The 19,147-nt window shown below is 43.3% G+C and overlaps 1 protein-coding gene across 5 annotated transcripts in view; it reads right to left on the bottom strand.

Moving 5' to 3' along the window:
• MYOCD (myocardin) overlaps window positions 1-19,147 on the bottom strand; it is a 95,445-nt gene that overhangs the window by 43,420 nt on the left and 32,878 nt on the right. For 3 of the 5 annotated variants that reach the window (XM_073881737.1, XM_073881739.1, XM_073881741.1), the window contains exons 2-5: window positions 13,462-13,527; window positions 4,632-4,687; window positions 3,162-3,240; window positions 747-908 (exon numbers count right to left, since the gene is read on the bottom strand). In XM_073881737.1, coding sequence (XP_073737838.1) covers window positions 747-908; window positions 3,162-3,240; window positions 4,632-4,687; window positions 13,462-13,527 — 363 coding nt within the window. Of the gene's footprint in view, window positions 1-746; window positions 909-3,161; window positions 3,241-4,631; window positions 4,688-5,510; window positions 5,735-13,461; window positions 13,528-19,147 lie in introns of all 5 variants that reach the window. The other 2 variants (XM_073881738.1, XM_025864423.2) reach the window with 2 other exon arrangements.

Below are 19,147 nucleotides of genomic sequence, written 5' to 3'. Positions count from 1 at the left end.
TGTTATCAACATAGCAAAAGCATAACATATATATGATAATAAAATACTAACCGAATCCCTGGCAATGTACAAATAAAGAAAATTTTCTACCATGTAATATATTAATAATTGTTAAATTGCATTGTTCATTATATAATATGAAATGACATAAATTATGTGCTTTATATAATTCATATATATTTTATATATGATACCCATCTATATACAATATAGATATTTTATATGTAATAAAGTATATATTAAGTTTGCATAATATAGTAGATTGTATACTTTGCAATTTATATAAAATTCATATAATTCACAAATACGTAATTTGTAAATAAAACATGAAAATTATACATAATTTATGTTATGAATATACTAAATAATTTTTTTAATGATGCTAATTATATAATACATTAATGAAACCCTGATGTTACTTTTCAAGTATCAGCCCGTGCACCAACGCAGAAAAACAATGAAGCGGGAGACAAATTTTCATTATTTGTAGGAGACATGATGGTGTACCTAGGCAATCGAAGATAAACCGAGAAACTATCGGAACTATTAAACTCTTCAAAGTTAAAAAAATTAATGTGCAAAATTCATACATTTCCTGTATGCCAGCAATAATTAACGTGACTTTACTTGAAAAAAAAAATTCAGAACCTTACTAAGGGAAATGAAAGATCACTTGAATCAGTGACCTCTGAGTATGGAGGGGACTCTGGGACAGTGACCCAGGGCAGGACGCCTGTTCTAACTACCTTTTATGGCCTCCTTCACAGCAGAATCCACGGGGAGTATATTCTTCTCCACCAGCTCCAGTGGTCCTGGCCGGAGGGCGATCTTTTCATTGAGATCATCTGCGAGTCGGGCTCTTTTCAGCTTCATCTGAGCAGTTGGGATGGACCTCTCTGCAGTGGAGGCTGAGGGATTGAAACCGGAAGAATCAGCCCTACTGTTCTGATGTCAGCTTTGGTTTTGCTTCTGCTTTTTGGCTTTTGCAACGCGCACCATTGTGTCTCGTTGTGTTCTACCACCCTAATAATGTTTCACTGCGATCATGGTCATTTCACATGGATTAGCAGCGAAGACCAGACACTTCCAAATAAAGGCAAATCGAGAGGCACGGAAGGGTTAGAGAAATGTGCTTTGTGCCGATTCTTGAAAAAAAAAATGTGCAATTTGGCAATTCTGTGGGCAGGCAGTCCACAGGGTGTACATTGCTCGCTGACCCTAAGCTGCAGCATAGGGACGTGCATCCTGTTTCTACACTGCCTGGCACGGGCTGAGCCTGCTGCAAATACCATCTATTATTATAATTACTTGCAGTAGTATGACTCCTTAAGGTTTGGTGATGTTGTGATGCTAACTGATGCCCATGTCAAGGGGAATTGTAAAATTTAAAAAAATCCCTTTGAAACAGTTACTTAATTAAACAGGGGGGGTTTAAAAATTGAATTCATCCGATGGGCAGTTTCTCATCATTTGGATGGTGACAAAGGTCTCTATCAAGCCCTGAATCACCCGTATATTCCTCTTCCGATTACTCACAGACTTATTTCTGTGTAAGAACTTGGAGGAGAGTCTGGTCAACCTGTTAGGATTGTGGAGACCTGTTAGGTCTGTAAGGCAGACCTGTTAGGATTCCAAAGTTTGTAGCTTTACTCTGAAGTCGGCAGTTTTAAAAGAGGAGATATTTACACACCAGCCTCCCAGCCCCATCACTGTATTATTATCCACCCGCTAACCCAGACCTCGTGTCTGGTGGCTGATCTAGAAATCTCCATACAGGAACGCTCTAGGGACGTGGTATGGTTCCAACAGGTCAGATCTCATCTAGAAGTTGTATCTGTAAAGCACCTGACGCGGGGTGGACAAAACATCAGTACTCCGAACCTAAGAATACATGTACTGAGACTAGGTCCTCCCCAAGCCTCCCCTAACATCCCGTCAGGTCAGGGCAAGGGGTTCTTGCTCGGTCCCCTGCCTCAAGGATCTTTCTGATTTATCCTATGCACCAATTAATCCTGAGGAGCACTCCTCCCTTGAAACCCCCTACATGATGCTTCTCTATCACTCTGGTTATGTCAGGAATGGAGATGCTCCATACCCAAGGGACCACTCCAGTGACCCTGGTCCTCCCCCTTCTGTCCCTCACATCTTACTGAGTTCACCTTTGTACCTTTGCTTGGTTCCCTCCCCTGGTGAGCTTCCTACCATCTCCCCACCACCAGCCCAGCAGGCTACTCTTCGGGTCCCAGCCCGAAGTCTGTTCTTTCGTGCCTCCTTTGCTGTGACTGCCTCTAGCACTTACAGCCACGGCCCTTGGTCTTAAGCAGCTGCTTCTAAAACTAGACCCAGAACCTTTGCAAAGAGGGGTCATTTTGTATCCAGCAGATCCTTGGTGCCCTAGGGCACTAATTCCCAATTTCTGTTGGGGAGAAGAGAGGATCCCATGGGAACCACCAGAGTCATGCAATTGAATTGGGGGCCATGGCAGTTCACAGTCTATTTTAATTCAAGACCGTGATGATGTAGCAAATAACATTTCTCATGCCTTTTTTTTTTTTTTCCAAGTAGGCGCCATGCACAGCATGGAGCCCACACAGGGCTTGAACTCACAACCCCTGAGATCAAGATCTGAGCTGAGATCCAGAGTCCGATGCTTAAGTGACTGAGCCACCCAGGCGCCCCTCTCATGCTTTTTTGATTGTAGTATTATTACACACTTGTCCAGCCTAAGTATGGGAAATGCTAAAGGAGTATATGAAAGACAATGAAAGCATCGAGAAACTCCCCACTTTGAGTCAACTGTTTTTAATAGACGGGTGTCTTTCTTAACTATTTATATTTATCGTTAGGGCTACTTTTTTTTAATTTATATATTTCAAGATTTTATTTTTAAGTAATCTCTGCACCCAACGTGAGGCTCAAACCCACAACCCCGAGATCCAGAGTCGTGCACTCCACCAACTGAGCTGGCCAGGTGGGTGCCCCTGGGCTACGTGTTTTTAAATCACAGAATCAGACTATAAACACTCGGTGGCCCTAGAGGGACTCAAACGACCACTCTGGAATGGCAGGGGACATTTATTAAGAGGACTCAGAGAGAAAAGAACTCCAGCACATGCCCACCATTGGCGGGCATCCTTGGTCATGCTTGGGTGCGGTCTCACCTTGGAGTATGTGCATATTAACCACGTCAGCGGCGCGATCGGGCCTGTTTCTGACCTTGTGCTTCAAGGAGTCTTCAGTCTGCAAGCACAAACAGAGCATGTTCCGCTCACAGGTTTGAACTGCCTCGTTTTGACTTTAAAAGAGCCTCCATTTCTCTCAAAGGGGAGAACAATCCTTCTTTTGACAAACCGAACCTGCAAATCGCTCTGGTCTCCTCTATTCTGATGCAGGAATGCTTGCAAAAGCCTCTCTAGTAATTTTAGGATGGAAAAATTCAGGAAAGAGGAAAGGAGCTTGGGTCCCCATCAGGGCTGCACACTTAAAGGCCAGGCAGGTACGTGCTAATAAAATATTAATAAAGCTCTGATAATACTAACTTGCTTGTACTCCAGTCAATTCTATTCCTCGGACTCTTAAAACGGCCGTGAAACTAACTAAGGTTAGAGATGAAATGAAACCTGAGTCCATCTAGTAGAACATGACAACCTATGCCCTCTTCCAAGAATTCACTGGCCATCTCTTTTAGGACCTGTGAAAATGTAAATTCAGGAGCACCGTGAGTGGGAAGGACACACGGAGATGATTTACCGAGTCCCGTCTTCTTCTTGATGGTGGAGCTGTCTCTGGGAACGGATGTGGGCTCTGGCAGGGCCACACCTGGATCTGTCAGGCCCTGATTTCTATCTAGTTCTGAGTTTTGATCCCATCATACTGGATCTCCTACTTGACCCCTAAGAGGGGTCAGGAGATCACTCCCGTTCTGATAGAAGACACTTGTTATCCAGGTAGCAGGGACCAAAATCTCTCAGGAGCAACTGTGAAGAGGTTGTTCTTCTCTCCACCCACAACCTCGTTGCAGGGCTAGAACTCGTAGACAAAGAAATCCCAGGAGAAAGGCACCCCCTTTGCATCTCCTTCTCATACAGGGCTGATGCCAGCTAAATAGTATTTATTATTGATAAGTTCAGTTTGCAGAGATCTACTATGAAGGTACAGAATATATGCCACCCTCCCCCCCGCCCCGGAGTGCTAAACAAACAAAAACAGAAAGAGGAATAAACCAGAAAGCCTTTTGCCTTTAGGTACCTGCCAATCAGCTCTGTATTCCCAGGCCTTAGCTTAGTATTACATTGGAGTTTTTACAAATCTGATTGTAAGAAAGGGCTGGAAGGCTCTTTGAAGTCTCCTTGACTTCTTTAGCATCCTTGCCATGAACTTCCCAACATCAGGAAGACTGGGGACATTTTCTTAAGCTAAAAAATAGTTTCAAAGCGAAACGTGGTCAATTGCATTTCTCCAGTTTTCAGTTCGTAGGAATAAGATTCCCTATGGTGTGGCGGGGTGTTGGGGGGGTGTATCAAGTTTGTGGTAGAAATTCCACCTGCTTTAGCCAAAGCTGAGCACTCAGAGATCCATACCCTGGAGTCCAAGTTCAGAAAGAGGGCAGTTTGAAAAAAAAAAAAAATTACCTTGTCACTATCCAAATGTTTTCTTTGCTCATGGAATTCGGTTGGGTTTTTCAGTGCTGCAATGGAAAGACAGGGACGTGAGCCGAGGGGGGCTCAGGGCACTGAGCAGCAAAGACAGGATTTGCCGGTGCGCTTGGTGAGCTGTGCATAGGATGGATGTGAGCACCTTTATTAGGCCACAAGCAATTGAAGAGGAGAGGCCCGGAGGACATCAGCTTCCCTGAAGCCAGAAGATACAGAGGAGGGTGGAATTGAGGCTGAAAACAGGAGGAGCGGTAGAGGCGGACGTGCGACAGGGAGACAGGTGGTGGAGACAGGGCATTCCGAGATCCTGGGGAGGCACGGGGACCTGTGGGAGGCTGGACATAGATCCAGAGTGAGGGAGAAGGGCGGATGGGGTGCCTAACGCCCTTTTCCACTTTGCCCTGCCCCTGAGTGCAGAAGTCTGGGTGGAGGCTGAGGGCCACGGGAGGGGCGCCCCAGCCTGCAGGAAGGGACTTGAACTTGGGACAAGGTCCGTGATGGGTCGGACAGGAACATGCAACTAAGGGTGCTGGGTGAGAAGCACAGAATCAGACTTTGAGGGCCAGAAGGGGCCCTGGAGATGGTGAAATGAGCTCCTGCCCTGAACAGAATAGGGAAACTGAGTCCACAAAAATCAGCTGACTTGCCTAGGGTCACACAGTTAGGGCTAAGAGCATAGGTGCTCTGACAACTTCACTCCTTCACTTCTTGCTGTTCAAAACATTAACACCGAGGAGATACATGTATGGGTCAGCCAGAGCACACAGCACTCTGAACAGCCCAGACCTGATGCTGCCTCCATCCTTCCCTCTTCCTCCTGCTCTCCACCGTGGTGGGGAACCTCTTCTGACTTACCAGAGAAGCAGAACATCGTTGGGCAACATTCCGCATCTCTCATGAGCTTTCCTGAGTCCCTGAAACAATCAATCCAGAGCCACAAGCAATCAACTCTGCGTTCTGAGTGATGAGGTTAGTCCGAGCTCATGAAACTGCACTGAATACTTTTCTGAACTGCAAGTCTGGACAAGCTGATGAACCACAGGATCCGGGGTTCTAATATCACTCCAGCAGATGTCCACCTGTAAGCGGCGGGCAATGAAATATTCTTCCAAGGCTTGGCGAGCTTAAAAATTTGGGTCTCTAGCCAGACTGGAGCTTGGGGCTATGTGTGTGTGAGTGTGAGTGGGTGTGTCTTGTTCAGTCTTTAAGGTAAATTTTAAATTTGAGCACAGATTTCAAGAGTGCTTGCTGGACATCAAGCAAATGGCATTGCAGTCCTGGCACCTTATTCTCTATGGAGGGTATGGCTTGGGAAGCCTCTCTATGGAAGGCATGCTCCCTCTCAGTGTCCCTGCCTCAGGGGAACAAAGGAGCGTTGACCAAAGGGGCTTGCCGAATAGTCCCACCTGGCTGCCTTGTGTCAAATATACTGGACGAATACCCTCCTCCTCACTTTGAGCAGAGATTAAGGGGCTTCCCTTTTTATAGGAAAAATAATGGAACGTGCTGCTTGACTATCAACATTTCCCATTGAGTGAATACGTTTCCCTTTGCTGCTTTTACTCTTAAAACAGGCTTCTTTGCAAAATCTGCCATTTCCAATGGCCCCCCTACCCCACCACACCCTCCATTTGTCCCCACTCAGGAGCTCTGGGAAATCATCTGGAGAAATGTGCCATTCTAATGCACTGCTTGTGCATTTTCTCTGATTTGGGTCTGGTCGCCATGCCTTGTAAGGAGGCTTGTCTTTTTCTGCATTTGATCACAGTTGCAATTTATATTGATGGTGCTCTGAGAGCAACTCCCGTATCCCCGGGCAACCAGAGCCTACAAGTTTGCTTGAGGTCCAGGGGACCCTGGTGAATCTATACAATTTGAAGGGATAGGTCTTCACCTCTGTCCTACCGTCTGGTGGTCATCTAATTTGGGATTACGTATTGGTGCTGGCCTTATCACTTGTATACTCCAGAAAGGAAATGATCTTTGTGTGGCTGTATTAAGTGATTAAAAAGCATTCACACATCCTTTTAGTATGAATCTATCCTGCAGTATCACTTACATTCCAAACCCAATTGGTTTTAATTGGGCTTAGGAATTAGGAGGAATTTATCTGGTTCTCTTGCCCCCTGAGGCTCTCCAGTTCCCATTAGCAGAGCTTATTAATTGTTCGAAGCAGGGCATTTCCTGTATCTTAGCCTTGGAGAGCTCTAATTCATCACTTCTTGGTGTTAATAACTTGTGAAATGATTTGCACAGTCCAGGTCTCTGATGCCAGGAGCACAAAGGTCTTCTGGAAACTTCTATCACAGAGACACAGTGGGAAATGCTATGTCCATTTGGCAAGGACTCGGGAAGAGAGCAGAAGAGGTCCACACACTGCATTTTACCACACGCTAGTCTCCTCGGGGCTTAAGGGATGTTATATGGGGTGCTGGTTTGGGGTCACCCCACAGAGAACTATCTTGCCATGGCTCTGTGATTGACATTTGCTTTTTCCATGACTCCAGAGAATGTGGGTTTTAGCCAGCTCCCCTGAGGGCCAGTGAAAGCCATAATGCATCCCCCCTCAAGTTGGCTTTTTGGAAAATACACAAAGGACCTCTTGCTGCCAGCCCTGGGAGTATCAAATGGTAAAATTTTGTTTTTTGGGGGACGTTGACATTTGAGATGGAAAAGGAATTTGGATTTCTAAATTAAAAAAAATAAGTCAATGTGATTTCAAATTAAAATATGGTTGTAAATTCAGTCAGCCACACATCTAACTCATTCCCCCCCTGGAGGAAGATTAATCACTTCTCACAAGGGAATTCGTGTTCTCGCTTCAGAGTTTAGTTACGGCCTATTCCTATTTCGGTCCCGCAGCTCCAGCTAATTTGGGTCAGCTGTGTATATAAACATTTGCTTACGAAAGCTCAGAAAAAGATCCCAAGGAAAGAACAGGCCTCCTGCAGTCCCCTGCTCTGGACACTAACCTCATGCCACCGACAGGAGCCCGGGAAAAGGAGAACATGGGCCCTGGGGCCACTGAGGCATCAGTGAAGGGGATGGGCCGACCCTCTAGCACAGGGTGGTGGGGGAGCCTGCTGTTGGTGGAAGCTCTGGCAACAAAGGCAGGGCCATGGCCGTGCCTGCCTGCTCTCAAGGGGTCGCTCCCTCCCAGGCTTGCAGGACAGAACCCAGCTTCTTCAGTATTGCAGGTAAGGACAGAAATGCAGAATCAAAGGGCTGGTGTCCTGGGGCAGCATCTGGAACAGTGGTTCTCAAGGTGTGGCCCCTGGGCCGGTATCTTCAGCCTCTCCTGGAAGCTTGTCAGAAATGCCAGTGCTCAGGCCCCACCCAGACCTCCACAACCGGACCCTTGGGGGATGGGTCCCGGGGATTTATGTTGGAACATGCCCTCCTTGCCAATCCTGATGCCCAAGTTTGAGAACCCCTGTTCTGGAGCCCACCAGGCCAGTGGGTCGTGATCTGGGGTCCTTCGGAACCCAGGAGTTCCAGAAGAGAGAAATGATTTTCTAGGACTGATTTTCAGCATTTCAAAGAGCTGAAGGAAGAAGGTCCGTGTGCCCAGAGAAAGGCCGATTAGACTAATGGAACGGTCCCTTTTCCTTGTTGCTGCCCAGGATCATAACGGCATGCTCTCGTGATGGTTGTCTCACCAAAAAGCATGGGCTGTTCAGTGTAAATGCCATTAATTAATCAAAAACAGATATATGGATTCATAATTCATGAATGTGGGCTTCTCTGGCGGTGGGGTAGAAGACATAATGAAAGTCATCTTGGGTGCCTGAAAATTTGGGAACTACCTGTCCTTGCTTCGTCTCCTCAAACACGTGTGAGAGTCTCCCACCTGTACCAGTGGGCTTAGTAACGCTGGTCTTCTGTTTGTCTCACTTTGAAAGACAAACTAGATCGTGAATGCTGCTCTTCCGAGCAGAGGAGGTACATGCTCTGCGTAACTGATGATGATTTGGAAATGACATCCTCTCCTAGGCTGGCGATCAACTGCTTACTAAGTACCCAAAGGATGGTCCCAGGAGTCCAAAAAACGTAGCTTTGTTACCTTTCAGACCTGGCTGCACACTTGGGAGGGGTTCATGCAACATACGTGAATACTTTGGGATTTCTAAGAAGAGTCCAAAGTATGCATGTCATGGCTGGCTTCCTAGTTTCTAGGGAGCGAGGAACCCGAAGACAGGAGGAGGGGAAAAGACAACGTTTAGGATTCTGGACTCCCCCCTGCCCCCACCTTCCGGGCTCGCCATGGAAATCCAGAGTGCCTTGGCTTGTCTCTGAACTTGAGAGGTTAGACAGGGAGGGAGGAGGCAGACAGATTAAAACCCTCGTGCTGTGTGCTGCTCAAACAGCCAACAGTTGTGTGCTAGGGGTGCTGGAGGAAGAAGCCAAGTCAGATGGATGCACAGAGGAGAGGAGGGAAGACTTTGCATAGTCGACTTCTCAAGACTATCATGAAGCTGCATGTGGTGTGGGTAGAGGAGTGTGCCCGGTCATTCTTGCTGCTATTCAGGAGAGGTACCACAGAGAATTCAGGGGTTTACCAAGGCTTTGTTGTGGCTGCGATTAGTCTGTAAAACAAATAAGGTGGCACCGTTCATAGACAGCTCGTTGTAGCTTTCAATTCATTTACACTGATCAGATCATGGACCCAAGCTGCCCGGACGGTTCATTCTGGCTGGCGGCAGCTTTCCGGAAGTTTCCATAGAGATGCTGCAGCCTCTCTGGGGCCCCGGTCTAGTGCAGTTCTCTTGTTCTCATACTGCAGGACCATAAGCTACCTGTTTCCTCCTCTCTCTCCCCTGAGTTCACACAGATTAGCCCCACACCCATGCAGTGGTGTAATGCTGTCCAATATCACTACTCGGAACAATCAAGCAGGGGTGATCTGGGGCCCCTTCCAGACGGTAAGCATCTGAAACAGAACTCACATCTGACTCCTGTGTGTTCCCCAGGGCCTTCCTCACAGCAGATGGTCAAAACACCACTGAATTGCTGTGATCATTCATTGCACCTACTCCACAGGGCTGATCACATCCTTCTGCACCGAGGCTTCCCAAGGGGTTGGAATAAAGTGGTGTTATTTTAGATTCCCCCCAGGAGAGGGATGCCCAAGGAAAAGAATTGTGGTGGAGAAAAATCTGCATGAGAAATGGTGAACAGATCCAAGCCCCACAGGTCAACAGGGAAAGAGGCTGGCTCTGTCCTTAAGCCATGAGAAAAAGAGAGAACGTAGATGTCTTTTGCAGCCTTGATTCCACAAGGGAGGGCAGCGAAGTGCTCCCTTTGAGTCCTGGCTGGTGGTGGCAGAGGAGGCAACTTGAAATCTCCATTTAGAGATTCAGAGGTGGGATTCTGGAGACAAGTCCAAGCAATAAATTCTTAAAGTAGTATTTCTGAGCTAATTGTGAGAGGGTATTTCACTGAGATTTCATGACTATTTTGACAATGTGAATTCTACAATGGTATTATAAATGTGAAAACAATCTTAGAATCTGGCTGGGGCCCATGCTCCCCGGTCTGAAAAACCTCTTTCCACTATTGAGGGTTGTTCTGGGGCCTCTGTGCTGGCCTCGGAACTCTGCCCTTCTTGACTAAATTCAAGGAACAATGACGTTACATGGATCCAAAGCACCCGAAGGGGGAGAACCCCAGACCCATAAATGGACAAAAGTGAGAAATAAGTAAATGCTGAAGAGAAGTGATTAAGGGGGGTTATGAAGGAGAATTTGTCCCTGGTTGCAGTGGACTGTTTGTTACTCATCAATAACTTCAAAACCTGCAGGATACATGCCCAAGAAGAAGGAAGGAGTTAACTAGCTAGTTAACTGAAATTTACACATGGTTCAGTTTATCAGAATCAGGAGGGACAGAAACCTTATACTTTCATCATCAATTTGATGTACAAGTGAAGTAAGATCTGCTACAAGGCTAAAGCAGCAGAACTTTTCCTTCCCTCTTGGTCCCGGTGAGGTGTAGATGAGAACGGAAAACCTGACGCCATTTTGTTAAAACCACTGGGTTCTCCTTGGCATTTCCACCTATGTATATTCTTAATTTCCCCAAATTCCAACTGAATTTTTTGACCACAAAATGCCTGAGGGAAACCTAAGGAAGTGCTTTCAAAGTCCAAGTGATTCGTTTGGAATATCTGAGAAAAGAGCTCTACGCAGGGACCAACCCCGCTGTAGGCTCTGCCACAAAAGGAGTGGCAGCGCCTTTGAGATTTAATCTAATGTAAAACTCAAGAGGAATTCTGCCAAAGGATAGCAGGTGTTTCTGTGGACTGGTTAAAAAACAGTGATGCTAAGCAATAATAACATAGGGACAGTGAATAGTTCACTTGACCATCAGCTTTCAATTGAGGCGATTTATGACACGTTTTAAGATCTGGGCGGGGGGGAGGATTGTGGTTATTTCAAATGTACTCATAATTATGTAAAAAGTTCTACCTTGAACTATACTTCTGTGTGATTCCTATCACCTCTTCCCCTAAAATCTTGAGTCCATTCAAGGGACTGTCTTGCTCATTGTTGTCTCTATGGGCCCAGCACTCTACCCTCCATATAGTCTGGTTCATAACAAAATTTGTTGCATTTGATTGAATTGACAGGACCCTGAGTCTGCTGGCTCCTCTTTCCTTTCCTTGATCACTTGCCTTGACACATGGACCCTGAGGTGCTCTGCATTTGGATGGCCAATCTCTGATTGGATTGACGAGGCTAACCATCTCCACCCCCAACCTCTCAGCAGGGGAAAGATTGGTCTTGGGTCTAACTTCCTGAGAAGAGCTAAGTAGCTGAAGTCTGTCTGGGCTGGGCATGCCTTGTGTTCCTGCTGCAGCTTCGATATTTTTCCACAGCAGGAACTACACCCTCAGGAAGCCTAGTTGAGAGGAGCTGGATGAAGACTAGGGAAAATGGATGACACTTAATTAACCTTTACCAATTTGCTGAATTAAAAAGAAAAAAAAAATCCTTTCGTTCTCATAGGACTTTCTTCCCCCCAGTAATTATCTTAATGGTTCAACAGACTAAGGATGCAAAATTTCTGTCAAGCAGGGTTTCGTTAATAGGTACCCTATTTGATTCTGGAAATCCCAAGAACAAAATATCTTATCCCCATTGAACCCTCCTCCACAAACGGACATTGAATTTACAAAACACACTTAGAGGTGTTATTTTAAAAGTATCATAGGGTTCATTCCTATCTTCCTTAGGTGTTTTTACAAATTCCCAGAAATTTAACCCTGTAAGCCTCAAAAAAAAAAAAAAAAAAAGAAAAAAAAGAGGGGGAAAAAGAGTTTATTCTCATTCAAATGTCAGCAGCAAGACCCAGGGACAGAGTACTTAGGCACTGGAGTCAAGCTTTAAGTCAGTTGTGAGCAGCCTGGGCTGACTGAGAGGGACTGAGTCTCTCTACTCCGTGTGCCTTTCCAGAATCAAAGAAAAGAAACCCCAGTGGGGGAATAGATTATTTTAATATTACCCAACTAGAGGGGCTCCTCATAGATTTGAGGATGTGGGCACAGACTGGCCACTGAGAGGATCCTGGTGGAGCTACACTCTTCTACTTAGTAAACAATTCTTCTAGATGACACTTAATCAGGTCAGATTCTACATGTGTGTAATAGGATTCCGAAAAAGACTGGTCTGCTCAGCTCTGAGTGACAACGTACTTATCTGACCGGAAGTCAGCAGACCTTTGTTCTCTCCTGTGTTTTTAGCACCTCCACTAGTGGGCTGAGATGAAACAGGCCACCCAGACGTGATCCTATGGATTCTCATCACCATTGTACGTACTGTGTACACAGCCTTTAAAATTGCAGGCTGAGTGGTTCTACTATTACGGTCCCCTACTGTTTACTGTTTTGGAGGGCTTAGCCATAAACAAAGAGCTAATTTTGAATTATAAAGGAAAAGACTCGAAACATTCTCAGTTCTGTTCTGGCTCTGGGGCATGGACTATACTTAAAATTTTAGACCTTGGGTCACGGGGCTCCGATATTATTACTAACCGCAGGACATTTGATCTGGGCCAAACTGTCTGCTTGTTGCATGCTGGACTCTGAAGTAATGGTCATGACGAATCTAGATTTCTGCTAGAGTCATTATGGGTTTTGATTTTTAAATTTCGTTGGGGAAGAAAGTTAAAAAGTATGACCCTAAAGGAGCCTGAACTGCGACTTCATTCATTCGGGGCACCCTTCCTTCTGTTACTATGGATCATCAAGAGTTAGATTTAATCACTAACTTGGTAGGAAATTTTAAATTTATCTACTAAAAGATATGATAATCATTCTTCTTTGACCCAAATTATGGCCAGTAATTCAATATACCATTGATGCTAGAAAGCCATTGTTTCTCAGTGTTCCAGAAAGGAAGCACTTGACAATATTCAATTAATTGTGGACTCAAGTACCCCGAACAGAATGGAAACCGAGGAGGTAAGAGGTTGGACATGTGATTGATGCTTCTGGAAAGAACAGGGATGATATCCTAAAAGTAAAGGGTGAGAGGTGCCCACAGTGAATCGTGTTTACTCCAAAAACAAACCCACTGGTTGGCATTTTAGCTACAACCTCTGTCATGAAAGGGAAGCCCTTGCAGGTGAGTAGGATCTAGGGCAAAGCATCCAAGGTCTGGGGTTTCTGCTGACATGGAGTCTACGGGGATCTTGGGGAGAGATCCATCCATAGGCTTAGGCTCAATGACCTTGGAGGTGCTTTCCAGCTCCCAAATTGCATGGTCCCCTGGTAATAGATCGGTGAGCAAGAGACACAGCTACTCACGTGGCGTTATGCCTTGGTTAGCCAGCTGTTCCTGGGTCCTCCTCTGCTGAAGTCGTAACTGCAAAACTTAGAAAAGAAAATGTTAGTTTGTAAGTTGGGCTGCACGTGATTGTAGTTGTTTATATTTACATCAGAATTTTTGCCCAGCTCTTCTCATTTTATTCTTATTTTTTAAGATTATTTACTTGTTTATTTATTTAGAGAGAGTGAGCACTCATGCAAGGGGGGAGGGGCAGAGGGAGGAGAAAGAATCTCAAGCAGGCCCCACACTCAATGAGGAGCCCAACGTGGGGCTTGATCTTAAGACCCATGAGATCATGACCTGAGCCAAAAAAGAGTCGGATGCTTAATGGACTGAGCCATCCAAGGGCCCCTCATTTTACTCTTAGAATAGTCCTGAACTTTTGCATGAGGTACATTTGTATTTCTGTTACAGATGTGGAGAAAGAAAAGAGGAGACCCTGAGGGGGTTGCAGGGATATGCAGGAAGTCTGTGATGAGTTGGAACTAGAACATCCCTCTCCTCTTTCAAAGCGAATGCTGTTCCCACAGCACTATGCTCCCCGTCTCCCTGTTATCCACTTTGGAGATAAACACCAGCCGATTCTGCTGGGAATTTGCACTTTCAAAAGGGAGAGAGAATGAAGAAAGCAATAGGTTTTGGAGTCTCATATGGGTTCAAATCTCATTTCTAGCCCCTTCAAAAGGTGGGTGACCCTGGGCAAGTTGCTTAACCTCTCTGACCCCTGGTTCCCTCATCAGTAAATGGGAACAATGCCTACCTTGAGGTGCTGCTATGAAGTTTGATAAACAATGTATGCAAGTCGCTTAGCAGAGTGTCTGGCACAAAATAATTCATCAATAAACAGGGGTATTATGAGCATCTGGGACCTGTTTGGAATTTCAAAGATGGACTACTGGAGTCAGGTTTTGCTTAGAAAAGTTAAAACACTGTAAAGTGTTTGAACTTTATATTATAAAACTTTGTTGCTATCCATGGCACAAATAGATTATATATATCATACACATATATACATATAGTTTTTTAAAACTATATTTAAAATTATGTGTAGCATTTGTGATTTTCTCCTACTCCCTCTCTACTCTACACCTAAAAATTCTATCTTTGGACACTTAGCCTTTCCCTCATGGATATTCCATTTTCTCAGGGAGGTTCTTCTTCTTCTTAAAGATTTATTTATTAGAGAGAAGGAGAAAGAGAGAGGGAGAGCACACATATGTGAGCTGGGGGGAGGGGCAGATGGAAAGGGAAAGAATCTCAAGCAGAGTCCCCGCAGAGCTTCTTGAAGCCCAGTGTGGGGCTCAACCTCACAACCCCGAGACCATAACCTAATCAAGGGTCAGATGCTTAACGAACAGAGCCACCCAGGCGCCCCTCTCAGGGAGATTCTAAGTTTACCATCTTGGCTCTGTCATTTACATTGCTCAGAAAAAGGATAGAAAGAACAAACATTTACAGAAAGAGGGATTCGTCTAATCAACTTATAATGAAGAGAACAAGAGAACTGCTTTTAAGAAGAGTAAATTAGAACGGAGGGAAGAGGGGCAAAAATAGGAAGGCTATGGGAGCTGACATTCAAGCTGATTTAGTATTCGGTGTAAAGCATCAGAAAAAATGCAGTCACCATACTGAGAGACTAATGGGGAAAGATAATTTTTTAAAGTGCTGCCATGGTTTTGAATTGGACCCTCATCAATCATCGTCAAGAGAGAGCAAAGTTGTTGAACTGCTTTTAACTACTCTTGGTTGCTAGATTGCACTTCACCATAGCCTCGTTTTACTCCAAGTTAGGACTGGACGATAAAGAAGACAAAATAAATGAAAATGATATGAGAGTTTGTTATTTAAGCCCTCCTTCAGAACAACCCTTCCACTAATAAAAGCTGTAAACTCTGAACAAAATATGAGCTATAACTACCTGAAGATTCTGAACAGGAAACAAAATCAGGCAGATTATAGAGGGGAGTTGGGATTTGGAGAAGTTACTTGCATGGGAGTGAGTTCCCTCTTTGGGGGAAACTGAGGCTGACCTGGAGTCATGAAGTGGCAGGTCACAGGCAAATAAAACTCTAATGGAAAACATGCTCATCTTTCTGGCCAGAGAAATCAGAGAAAGGTACCTGGACAACCATGGCTGACCACCACAGATTGAGGAGGATGTCATGTAGGGGAGAGAGCTGGAGAAGGAAAGGATCCCCAAACTATGTGTATGAACCCTCACAAGTTTCAGGTTTATCCCTTCATGATGTTTCCATGGGGCAGACTCAAAGCAGCACAGCAAGGATTAAAATTAAACGGAAATTTGAACCTCTGTGCACATAGGCAAAAAAGGACTTAATGTTTGAATCTACCTGGATTGTGTGTTAAAACGAAACAAAACAAAACAAAACAAAACAAAACCAGCATTCTCCAGAGGATTATAAAAGAATTCAGAGTTTGTGTAACACAAGACAGAATGTCCAGGATACAATCCAAAATTACTCTACACATAAAGAACCAGGAAGAACCAGAAAAATGTGATCCATTTTAAATGGAAAAGCCAATTAACTGATGCCAGCCTTGAGAGGACCCAAATGTTGGAATTATCACCCTAGTACTTTAAAGTAGTTATTTTCTTTCTTCTTCTTTCTTTCTTTCTTTTCTTCTTCTTCTTCTTCTTCTTCTTCTTCTTCTTCTTCTTCTTCTTCTTCGAGAGGCGGGGGAGGAAGAGGGAGGGAGAGAATCTTATGCAGGCTCCATGCTGGGCATGGAGCCTGCTTAAAAAAAAAAAAAAGAATAAATATTAGAGGTGATGAATCAGTAAACTTGAAGATCAAAATTAAGAGGAGAGAGGAAAATGATGGAAAAAATGGACACAGAGATAGCCTCATGGACCTGTGCCACATTATCACAAAGTCTAACATCAGCTAATTAGAGTCCCAGAAAGAGAGAAATAAATAATAATAGCCCCAAACTTCCCAAATTTTGTAAAAGACATAAATTCACAGATTCCAAAAGGTCAACAAACCCAAACCAGACATATTCACAGAAAACCACACTTAGATACATCATAATCTAATGACTAACCTAAAGATAAAGAGTAAATCTTGAAAGTATCCAGGGAAAAACAGCACATTATATTAAAGGGAAACACTGATTCTCATCCAGAAAGCATGGAAGCGAGAAGATAAAACAAAAACAAAATGTAAAACATAAAACAAAATTCAACACCAAATAGGAAATGTCCTCTAGAAATGAAGATGAAATAAAGATGCGTTCAGGTAAGGAGAAAGTAAGATAATTTGTTGCCAGCAGATTTTACTACAAGAAATGCTTAAGGAATTCTTCAGGCTGAATGGAAATGAGAGCAGAAAGAAACCTGGATATTCGGGAATGACTAAAGAGTATCAGAAATAGTAACTATTTTGTAAATGTTAAAGATTTTTCTTTTTGTTCTTAAGTTTTAAAAGAATGTATCTAACTACTTAGAGAAAAATTATAATATTGTCCTGTGACTCTCCTAAGGCATGTAGATATAATACAGATTACAACTGCAACATAAAAGGTCCTTTGTGACTGCAAGATTTCTATACTTTACATGTAATGGTATAATATTAACTATAGGTGGATTGCAAAAGATTAATGAAGAGCAACTAATACAAATACAAAGAGGAGGGGTGTCTGGGTGGCTCAGTCAGTTAAGCGTCCAACTCTTGATCTCATAGTCATGAGTTCAAGCCATGTGTTGGGCGTGAAGCCTACTTAAAAAAAAAAAATACAAAGAGAAACAGGTAAAAAAACACCAATAAATTAAAATGGAATACTAAAAAATATTCAAACAATCCAAAAGAATGCAAAAAGTAGGGAATATAGAGACAGAAAGTAGAGGGACAAACAGAAAACAGACATTAAAATGGCTGAAGTCTAAAAACATTAATAAATACATTAAATTTTAATGGTCTAAACCCTCAGATTAAAAGGCAAAGGTTATCAAAAGGAATAAAATTCAATATGCAATTATATGCTGTCTATACACAGACACTTTATAAACACTCAGATTGGTTGAAAGTAGATGGGGAAAAAATATAGCATACAAACAATAAACCCAAGAAAGCTAGATTGGCTATACAATATCAGATAAAAGAGACTTCAAGCCAAAGAGTATTATCAGAGATAAAGAAGGGACATTACATAATTATAAAAGGGACAACTCATTGGAAGACCTGGCAATTATAAATGGATACGCATCTAATAAAAGCCTCAAACAAATGAAGCAAAAACTGACAGAATGAGAGGGATAAACAGACAATTTCAAAATCATAGTAGATTTTATGATTCCTTTCTCAACATTTGATAGAACTAGATTTTTTAAAAAATCACTGATGACATTGGGATTTGAACAATTGTCAGTCATCTTGATTTAACTGATATTTACAGAGCACTGTGTTCAATAACTTAAAATTTACCATTCTTTTAAGGTTCACTTATTACATTCACCAAGATACACTAGGCCATAAAACAAGTTCCAATACACTTTTTTTATTTTAAAGATTAAACTCATATACAGTATGTTCTCTGTTCACATTGGAATTAATTAGATATCAAAGGCAATATGCTATTTAGGAAAACGGTCCCTGGGTGGCTCAGTTGGTTAAGCGAGTGCCTTCGGCTCAGGTCATGATCCTGGAGTCCCAGGATCGAGTCCCACATCGGGCTCCCTGCTCGGCGGGGAGTCTGCTTCTCCTTCTTCTTCTGACCCTCCCCCCTCTCGTGCTCTCTCTCTCTCAAATAAATAAATAAAATCTTTTAAAAAATATGCTATTTAGGAAAATATTTGACAACACACTTCCAAATAATTTGTAGGTCAAAGAAGAAATCACAAGGGTAATTAAAAATATTTTTAATTGACTGATAATGCATATACAATACTACAATTATGGGATACAGTTAACGCAGTGCTTAGAGGGAAACTTTAGAGTTTTAAGTGCTTATGTTAGATAAAAGATAGATTTTTTTACATTAATTTATTTGAGAGAGAGAGTGCGTGCAGGTGTGACACTTGCACGCACAGAGAAGGGGGAGGGGCGTGGGGAGAAGCAGGCTCCCTGCTCAGTGGGGACTCGATCCCAGGACCCTGAGATCATGACCTGAGCTGAAATCAAGAGGCGGACGCTTAACCGACTGAACCACCCAGGCACCCGAAGAGGAAAAATTTTAAATCAATGACCTAAGATTCTAACAAGCTAAAAAAGAAGTATGGCCAAGAAAATAGAAGGAAGAGAATAGTATTAGGGCAGAAGTCTTCAAAATAGATCAAAATAGAAAGCAGACAAGTAGCAGAGAAAATTCACTGAGGCAAAAGGCGGTTCTTTGCAAAGACCAACAAAATTGACAACCCCCTACCTAGACTGATAAAAGAAAGAGAGAAAGAATAAATTTTACCAATATCAAGAAGAAAAAGATGGGTTATAACTACAGATATTAAATAAATAAAGGATAAATAAAGGATATTAAAGGATTACAAAGGATGTTAGGAGAATATCATTAACAATTTTGTGCCAATATATTTGACAACTTTTGGATAAAATGGAAAAACTTCTTGAAAGCTACAACTTCTCAAAATTAATACAAGGAGAAATATAAACCTGAATGGTGTTATATGACTAAATAAGTGGCATTAAGAAC

The sequence above is a fragment of the Callorhinus ursinus genome, unplaced genomic scaffold, assembly GCF_003265705.2.
Source record: "Callorhinus ursinus isolate GAN/ISIS: 27379988/994484 unplaced genomic scaffold, GSC_fseal_2.0 scaffold43, whole genome shotgun sequence".
NCBI lineage: Eukaryota > Metazoa > Chordata > Mammalia > Carnivora > Otariidae > Callorhinus > Callorhinus ursinus.
This window is presented reverse-complemented; position numbering and strand designations above follow the sequence as displayed.